The sequence below is a fragment of the Rhinoraja longicauda genome, chromosome 9, assembly GCF_053455715.1.
Source record: "Rhinoraja longicauda isolate Sanriku21f chromosome 9, sRhiLon1.1, whole genome shotgun sequence".
Classification (NCBI taxonomy): domain Eukaryota; kingdom Metazoa; phylum Chordata; class Chondrichthyes; order Rajiformes; family Arhynchobatidae; genus Rhinoraja; species Rhinoraja longicauda.
The window spans coordinates 65,070,395-65,080,090 of NC_135961.1; the positions used below are offsets into that span (position 1 = coordinate 65,070,395).

The following is a 9,696-nucleotide window of genomic DNA, read 5'->3' on the forward strand; positions in this document are numbered from 1 at the left end:
CACAGCTGGATGGAGATGCCTGGGGTTGCAGCTGAGAACATCTCCTTGATCTCGGACCTTACTTGAAAGCGCAAGTGGGGGAGTGAGTGGGGGTGGGGGGGGGGGTGGGGAGAGAGAGATTTGTTAGGGGTAAAAGGTCTTGCCCTCTACAGTGGCAAGAAGCCTGTTTGGGAGAGAGGGTGGGGAGAGTGTTGGGAACACCCCCCCCCCCCCCTGTGTTACTGCCTCCACTGTTGCCTCTCCAAGGCTCCCGACCCGATGGTGGATTGCAAAGCCAGGAACATGAAGTGCCTGACTTTCTTCCTGATGCTTCCAGAGGCGGTGAAGAAGTCCAAGAAGACCTCCAAGGCCAGTCGGCTGCCGGTGTGCTACGAGATCCTCACCCTGAAGAAGCGGATGGCGGCGGAGATGTACGGTCCAAGAAGGCGCCCGGCGCCAGCGTCACCGTCCCGAGCCCCCACCAGCACAACCTCAACAACAACACCGTGCCCGCCAACTGGCAGGGACTCTACCCCACCATCCGAGAGAGGTAAGAGAGCGCCAGCCCACTCTGCCCCCCCTCCACAAAGTGGAACACTTTGTCTGTCGGCTTCTTGAGTAACCATCTCCCCTCCCCCCTGACTATCAGACCGGACAGGTAAGGACACCTCCACCTTAATCCCACTCCCCAAACTATCAGACTGGACAGGTGAGGACACCTCCACCTTAATCCCTCTCCCCCCAACTACCAGACCGGACAGGTGAGGACACCTCCACCTTAATCGCTCCCCCCAACTATCAGACCGGACAGGTGAGGTCACCTCCACCTTAATCCCTCTCCCCAAACTATCATCCGGACAGGTGAGGACACCTCCACCTTAATCCCTCTCCCCTAACCATCAAACTGGACAGGTGAGGACACCTCCACCTTAATCCCCCCCCCCCCGACTTTCAGACCTGGACAGGTGAGGACACCTCCACCTTAATCCCTCTCCCCAAACTATCAGACTGGACAGGTGAGGACACCTCCACCTAATCCCTCCCCCCCCCCCCCCAACTATCAGACCGGACAGGTGAGGACACCTCCACCTTAATCCCTCTCCCCCCCGACTATCAGACCGGACAGGTGAGGACACCTCCACCTTAATCCCTCCCCCCCCCCCAACTATCAGACCAGACAGGTAAGGACACCTCCACCTTAATCGCTCTCCCCCAACTATCAGACTGGACAGGTAAAGGACACCTCCACCTTAATCCCTCGCCGAACCATCGACATGGATGGGACAGGTTTGGAGGGATGTGGACCTAACGCGGGCAGGTGGGACTAGTGTAGCTGGGACATTGTTGGCCGGCGTAGGCAAGTTGGGCCGAAGGGCCTGTTTCCACACTGTATCACTCTATAACTCTACGAACCGGCAGGGTAAACAAATCTTCACTTAAAACCCCTCTCCTCTTCTCAAATATCAGACCCCACTGGTAAAAAAAATCTCCACCTAAATCCCTCTCCTTCTCACCTTTCCCCCTAAGTTTCAGAGCGGGGCAGGTGAGGAAATCTCTGCCTAAATCACTCTTTCCCTCTCTCCCTCTCCCCCAAGTGTCAGGTGTGAAAGGTAAGAAAATCTCCACCTGAACCTTGTGTAGGAAGGAACTGCGGATGCTGGTTTTAAACCACCGGGATCCTTCTCTCCCTCTCCCCAAACGTCAGAGACATCCCTGAGATGAGGAAATCCCCACTTAAATCCCTCCCCCCCCCCCCCCCATCCCCTTCTCCACAGGTCAGGGGAAGAGAAAATACATTCTGGCCTTCCATCACAGTGAGGAGGGGACTGGAGGAGACTCACTGTGATGGATGTTTCTTTTTGTTTGGTGTTGGTTTGTGATTGTGTGTTGTTGCTTGTTTTTATTGCTCTTATTATTGTTGGACTGTGGGTAATCTTTCATTTAATTGTGACAAATAAAATGGACTATTGACCTAAATCCCTCTCCCCTTCTCCCCAAGTATCAGTGTGACAGGTGGGGAAACCTCCACCTGACTCCTTATCGCATGGAAAACCTTCACATTTAGCCAGGCCACGGTGTATCTGAAACTTAACCCGTTCACTTGCCAGGTATTGTTTTTCACTACCAGGCCATGACCGGAGTATAGTGGCAGGGTGGCACTGAACAGGTTAAAGATCCAGCCTTGTAAATTCGCCCCATTTAACGTGACTGGTTTCACACCTCCGTCATTAACACTTCACACTCGCTCACCAATCGATCAGACGTCAGTTTTTTTTCCATTCAAAATAGAGTCCCAGAGAGTCATCGAGTGATACAGTGTGGAAACAGGTCCTTCAGCCCAGCTTGCCCACACCGGCCAACATGCCCCAGCTACACTAGTCCCACCTGCCTGCGCTTGGTCCATATCCCTCCAAACCTGTCCTATCCATGTGCCTGTCTAACTGTTACTTAAACGTTGGGATAGTCCCTGCCTCAACTTATTGCGGCACGGTGGCGCAGCGGTAGAGTTGCTGCCTTACAGCGAATGCAGCGCCGGAGAGACTCAGGTTCGATCCTGACTACGGGCGCCATCTGTACGGAGTTTGTACGTTCTCCCCGTCACCTGCGTGGGTTTTCTCCGAGATCTTTAGTTTCCTCCCACACTCAAAGACGTACAGGTATGTAGGTTAATTGGCTGGGCAAATGTAAAAATTGTCCCTAGTGGGTGTAGGATAGTGTTAGCGTGCGGGGATCGCTGGGCCGGGCGGCGGACCCGGTGGGCCGAAGGGCCTGTTTCTGCACTGTATCTCTAAATCTAAAAAAAAAAAAAAATCTAAATCAACTACCTCCTCTGGCAGCTCGTTCCAAACACCCACCACCAGTTTGTGTGAAAAAGTTACCCCTCAGATTCCTATGAAATCTTTTCCCCTTCACCTTGAAACCTAAGTCCTCTGGTCCTCGATTCCCCTACTCTGGGCAAGAGATTCTGTGCATCTAAAAAAATGTTTTTTATATATATAATATTTTTTGTTCCTGTCCAATATACTCTTTTTTTTTAGGGCAGCAATGAAATAATTGTCACTGGTTGCCATGGAAGCTCTAGAAAGACTCTGTTATTCAAGGATATTGGTTGCATTGGGCCACATCACTGATATTTAAAAAATATATATATTAACCAGTTTTGACTTGCACTTTTGCACAGTTTTCAATTATTTATGGAGAAAACTGCAGGCGCTGGTTTACACCGAAGATAGACACAAAATGCTGGGTAACTCAGCGGGTCAGGCGGCATCTCAAGGGAAAAGGAATAGGTGACGTTTCAGGTCCAGACCCTCCTCAGACTCTGGATGGGACAGGTTTGGAGGGATATGGGTCAAGCGCAGGCAGGTGGACTAGTGTGGGCGGAGCACCTTGGTCGGAGTGGGCAAGTGGGCCGAAGGGCCTGTTTCCACGCTGTATGACAATAGCCAATAGGTGCAGGAGGAGGCCATTCGGCCTTCGAGCCAGCACCGCCATTCAATGTGATCATGGCTGATCATTCTCAATCAGTACCCCGTTCCTGCCTTCTCCCCATACCCCCTGACTCCGCTATCCTTAGAGCTCTATCTAGTATGACTCTATGACTCTCTATAGAAAGGTTTCTTTGGCAAATAGGTTGAGGGGCGAAAGCAGTTTTAAAATCATTAGTGGAAGATGCAGAGGACAAATGTGTACCTTATGCTGCTTGGGAACTGGAGTGGACAATCTAACTGGTGGCACGGTGGCACAGCGGTAGAGTTGCTGCCTTACAGCTCCAGAGACCCTGGTTCGATCCCGACTGCGGGGTGCCGTCTGTACGGAGTTTGTACGTCTCCCTGCGACAGCGTGGGTTCTCTCCGGGTGCTCCGGTTTCCTCCCACATCCCTCTGTGCCGCCCTGTTGGTTGCAAAACATCCCTGCTCTTATATCTGTGCCTTGGTGTATAAGAAAAGCAGCTTGTTTGCTCTTCAACCAACTTATTGACCTATTCTCCTGCCTTTAAGGATCTGTGACTTGCGCTGCCAATTTGCCCCCATTTTCTCCCCATCTCACATTGAGACACATTATCAAAGTCAGCTGGCAAACTTTTTTCGTTGTGACCGAGACGAAATGTGCTGGAGTAACTCAGCAGGTCAGGCAGCATCTCTGGAGCAAATGGAATAGGTGACTTTTCAGATCAGAACCTCTGAGGATGAGTTAGAAACATGGAAAACACAGCAGGTGCAAGAGTAGGCCATTCGGCCCTTCCAGCCAGAACCACCATCAATATGATCATGGCTGATCATCCAAAATCAGTACCACATTCCTGCTTTTCTCCCTATATCCCTTGATTCCTTTAGCCCTAAGAGCTAAATCTAACTCTCTTTGAAAATGTCAGTGAATTGGCCTCCACTGCCTTCTGAGGCAGAGAAACCCACAGATTCACAACTCTCTGGGTGAAAAAGTTTTTTTCTCATCCCAGTCCTAAATGACCTACCCCTTATTCTTAAACTGTGGCCCCTGGTTCTGGACTCCCCCAACATCGGGAACATTTTACTTGCATCGACCAGTCACTGAAAGGAAGCATGCAGGTACAGCAGGCAGTGAAGAAAGCCAATGGAATGTTGGCCTTCATAACAAGAGGAGTTGAGTATAGGAGCAAAGAGGGTCCTTCTGCAGTTGTACAGGGCCCTAGTGAGACCGCACCTGGAGTACTGTGTGCAGCTTTGGTCTCCAAATTTGAGGAAGGATATTCTTGCTATTGAGAGCGCGCAGCGTAGGTTTACTAGGTTAATTCCCGGAATGGCGGGACTGTCGTATGTTGAAAGACTGGAGCGACTAGGCTTGTATACACTGGAATTTAGAAGGATGAGAGGGGATCTTATCGAAACGTATAAGATTATTAAGGGGGTTGGACACGTTAAAGACAGGAAACATGTTTCCCAATGTGGGGAGTCCAGAACAAGGGCCACAGTTGAAGAATAAGGGGTAGGCCATTTAGAACTGAGATGAGGAAAAAACTTTTTCAGTCAGAGAGTTGTGAATCTGTGAATTCTCTGCCTCAGAAGGCAGTGGAGGACAATTCTCTGAATGCATTCAAGAGAGAGCTGGATAGAGCTCTTAAGGATAGCGGAGTCAGGGGGTATGGGGAGAAGGCAGGAGCGGGGGGTACTGATTGAGAATGATCAGCATGATCACATTGAATGGGGGTGCTGCTCGAAGGGCCGAATGGCCTCCTCCTGCACCTATTGTCTATTGGCTATTGTCCAATCCCTTAAGACCTGACCCGAAACCTCACCGGTCGGTCCCATATTCTCCAGAGATGCTGCCTGTCCCGCTGAGTTACTCCAGCATTTTGTGTCAATCTTCAGTGTAAACCAGCGTATGCAGTTCCTTCCTACACTGTTGGTCTCCTGAGTCTAAAATGTTTTGAACGGACGTTGTGTTTATCTGTGTAATATTTTCTAATGGAAAGGCATGTGTGACTGTTCTTCCCTCTGCTCCACAACCCACTCCAGAAATGCCGTGATGTTTAACAATGATTTGATGGCTGATGTTCATTTTTTGGGTCGGACCTCAAGGTGGAACACAAAGGTTGCCAGGACACAAGGTAAAACATCATCCTTGCTCAGTATTTAACCACAATCAGCTTTAAATGAATGCACAACCTATCTGCTTAAAAGCAGCCATTTCTGTAACTGCAATCAGCCCTCTACTAAAGTTGAGTTGCGTTTATTTTATTTTGCACGTGTACCGGCGGCTCTGGCAGCACGGTGGCGCTAGGCTCACAGCGCCGGAGACCCGGGTTCGATCCCGACTGCGGGCGCCGTCTGTACGGAGTTTGTACGTTCTCCCCGCGACCTGCGTGGGTTTTCTCTCCGAGATCTTCGGTTTCCTCCCCACGCTCCAAAGACGTACAGGTCTGTAGGTTAATTGGCTTGGTGTAAATGTAACAATTGTCCCCTGTGTGTGTAGGTTGGCGTTAGTGTGCGGGGATCGCTGGTCGGTGCGGACTCGGTGGGGCGGAAGGGCCTGTTTCCGCGCTATATCTCTAAACTAAAACTAAAACCTACCGAGTGAAAAGCTTTTGTTGCATGCTGACCAGGCAGCGGAAAGACAATACATGATTACAATCGAGCCATCCACAGTGGACAGATAAGGGAATAAACTAACCCCACATCTGCCCCACAACCAACAATGAACCATTGTGGGCGTCACCTTTCCTTGACCATCGTTGCTTTTTGCATATCTATGTCCTATGCACCGTCCATATCTCTCAATTCCCTTTCCCCTGACTCTCAGTCTGATGAAGGGTCTCAATCCAATCTGTCACCTAATCCTTTTGTCCAGAGGTGCTGCCTGACCCGCTGAGTTACTCCAGCGTGTTGTGTCTATCTTTGGTTTAAACCAGCACCTGCAGTTCCTTCGTACACATTCTAAACAAAAAAAGTGTTTTTTGAATATCACTCCTTCTTTTGAAACATCAGGTCATATGCCCCTTAATATGGGCAGCACAGTGGCCCACTTTGGTAGCGTTGCTGCCTCACTGCGCCCGAGACCCGGGTTCGATCCTGACCTCGACTGCTGTTTGTGTGGAGTTTGCAGCGTTCTCCTGTGACCGCGTGGGTTTCCTCCGGGTGCTCCGGTTTCCCCACCACATCCAAAGACGTGCGGGTTTGGAGGTTAATTGCCCCTCTGTAAATTTGCCTCCTTGTGTGTAGGGAGTGGATGCAAAATGTGGATAACCTAGAACTGGTGTGAATGGGCGATCAATAGTTGTGTGGACACGGTGGGCAAAGGGCCTTTCTTTCTCCATGCTGTAACTTTCAATCAATCAATCAATCAATATTTCATAAAATGCTTCGAAGAATATAGTCATAGAGTCTTACAGCGTGGAAACAGGCCTTTCCACCCAACTTGCCCACACCGACCTACAGGTCCCCAGCTACACTAGTCCCACCTGCTTGCGTTTGGCCCATATCCCTCCAAACCTTCCTGTCCATAAACGTCTCTTAAACGTTGTGATGCACCTGCCTCAACCATCTCCTCCAGCAGCCGTTCATTCCACACACCCACCTCCCTTTGTGTAAAAAAAAAAGTTACCCCTCGGGTTCCAATTAAATCTTTTTCCCTTCACCTTAAACCCATGTCTTCTGGTTCTGGTTCCCCTGCTCTCGGTGCAAGACTGTGCATCTACCCGATCTGTCCCTGTGCTGCACTGTCCCATGTTCACAACTTGGACAGTGACCCAGATTCTGGTGCAAAGGGATTCCTGATCATTCTGCATTGGCCACAGAGCTGTCAAACTGATCGTATTATGACAAGGAGGCATGCAACTGCTGCTCACCACATGTGGCACTTACATGTGATTAAAAGATTAAACAGAAAATCCTCTTCTACCAACCGCCAGCTAAGGAAAATAAATAAGTTGCGTTTGCTAGAATTAAAACAGGCACTTAGAGTCACAGAGTCATAGAGTGATACAGCGTGGAAGCAGGCCCTTCGACCCAACTCGCCCACATGTCAACATGTCCCAGCTACACTAGTCCCACCTGCCTGCGCTTGGCCCATATCCCTCCAAACCTGTCCTATCCATGTACCTGTCTAACAGTTTAGACAATAGACAATTAGGTGCAGGAGGAGGCCATTCGGCCCTTCGAGCCAGCACCGCCATTCAATGTGATCATGGCTGATCATTCTCAATCAGTTTCTTAAACGATGGGATAGTCCAGCCTCAACGGCCTCCTCTGGCTAGTTTTGGAAAATAAGCATGGAAGAGGCCCTTCGGCCCACTGAGTCCACGCTGACCATTTATCAACCTGTTCACAGTGGTACCATGTTATCCCACTCCCTACTCATGTGAGGCAATTTACAGTGACCAATCAGCCTACAAATCTTCATTGATGATGTTTGAGGTCCAGACACTTCTTCAGGTTCGTAGATTTTTGCATGTGCAGATTGTGTCATTTAAATGCAAGAAATTACAATTAACATGGAAACTTCTCTCTACGGTTACTTTAATAGAGTCATAGAGTGATACAGTGTGGAAACAGGCCCTTCGGCCCAACTTGCCAACATGTCCCAGGCTACACTAGTACCACCTGCCCACGTTTGGCCCATATTCCTCCAAACCTATCCTATTCATGTACCTGTCTAACTGTTTCTTAAACGTTGGGATAGTCCCAGCCTCAACTAACTCATCTGGCAACTCATTCCATACATCCACCCACCTTTTGTGTGAAAACGTTACCCCTCAGATTCCTATTAAATCTTTTCCCCTTCACCTTAATCCTATGTTCTCTGGTGTTCGATTCCCCTACTCTGGCAAGAGACTCTGTGCGTCTACCCGATCTACTCCTCATATTTCTGCATCTACCCGATCTATTCCTCTCATGATCTTATACACATGATCTTATAAGATCTCCCCTCATCCTCCTGCGCTCCAAGGAATAGAGACCCAACCTACTCAACCTCTCCCTGTAGCTCACGCCCTCTAGTCCTGGCAACATCACTCGTAAATCTTCTCGGTACTCTTTCCAGCTTGACAATATCTTTCCTACAACATGGTGCCCAGAACTGAACACAATACTCTAAATGTGGCCTCACCATTGTCTATACATCTGCACACATGACCTCCTGACTCCTATACTTAATACTCAGGCTGATAGCCAATGTGCCAATAGTCCTTGGAGCGCAGGAGGATGAGGGGGTGATCGTCTAGAGGTGTACACAGGGACAGGCCCTTCGGCCCACAATGTCCGTGTTGAACATGGTGCCAAGTTAGACTAATCTCCTCTGCCTGCATGTGATTCAATTTCCTTCCATTCCCTTGCATATCCTATTGTAAAAAAAACCTTTAAATGCCACTATTGTGTCTGCCTCCACCACCACCCCCACCAGAGAACATAGAACAGTACAGCACAGGAAACTGGCCCTTCAGCCCGCACTGGCCCTTCGGCCCGCACTGGCCCTTCGGCCCGCACTGGCCCTTCGGCCCGCACTGGCCCTTCGGCCCGCATTGGCCCTTCGGCCCACACTGTTTGTGCCGGATATGAAACCAAGTTAAACTAATCTCATCTACCCGCATGTGATCAGTCTCTTAAGTGCCATTATTGTCTCTGCCTCCACCACCATCCCTGTCAGCATGTTCCAGGCACCCACCACCCTCTGTGTAAACACTTGCCCCACACATTTCCTTTAAACTTTGTCCCTTTCACATTAACGCTGGGACGGCACGGTGGCGCATTGGTAGAGTTGCTGCCTCACAGCGCCAGAGACCCGGGTTCGATCCTGACCACAGGTGCTCCCTGTATGACTCTATGAATGGGTGACGTTTCGGGTCGAGACCTTACCTCAGACTCCCTTGTTTATGCCTGGGGAGGGGGGAGGGGGGTTTGTTTTTTATTTTTCACACAGTGCAGATTGCTGAGAATTTGTGTAGGAGTGAGACCCCACCCTTATAGAGGAATACAGCGCCATAGAGTGATGCAATGTGGAAACAGGCCCTTCGGCCCAACTTGCCCACACCGCCCAACATTGCCCCATCTACACTAGCCCCACCCGCCTGCGCTTGGTCCATATCCCTCCAAACTTGTCCCATCCATGTACCCATCTAACTGCTTCTTAAACGTTGGGATAGTCCCAGCCTCAACTACCTCCTCTGGCGGCTCGTTCCATACACCCACCACCTTTTGTGTGAAAAAGTCACCCCTCAGATTCCTATTAAATCTTTTCACCTTC

At 49.9% G+C, this 9,696-nt stretch overlaps 1 protein-coding gene across 1 annotated transcript in view; it reads left to right on the plus strand.

The window, feature by feature from the left end:
* The first annotated feature begins 205 nt into the window (after positions 1-205).
* Positions 206-9,696, plus strand: part of LOC144596818 (BTB/POZ domain-containing protein 3-like) — a 25,926-nt gene continuing 16,435 nt past the window's right edge. Inside the window, 4 exon segments of the mRNA XM_078405649.1 lie at positions 206-412; positions 415-529; positions 5,475-5,523; positions 5,525-5,566. Coding sequence (XP_078261775.1) covers positions 259-412; positions 415-529; positions 5,475-5,523; positions 5,525-5,566 — 360 coding nt within the window. The 5' untranslated portion in view covers positions 206-258.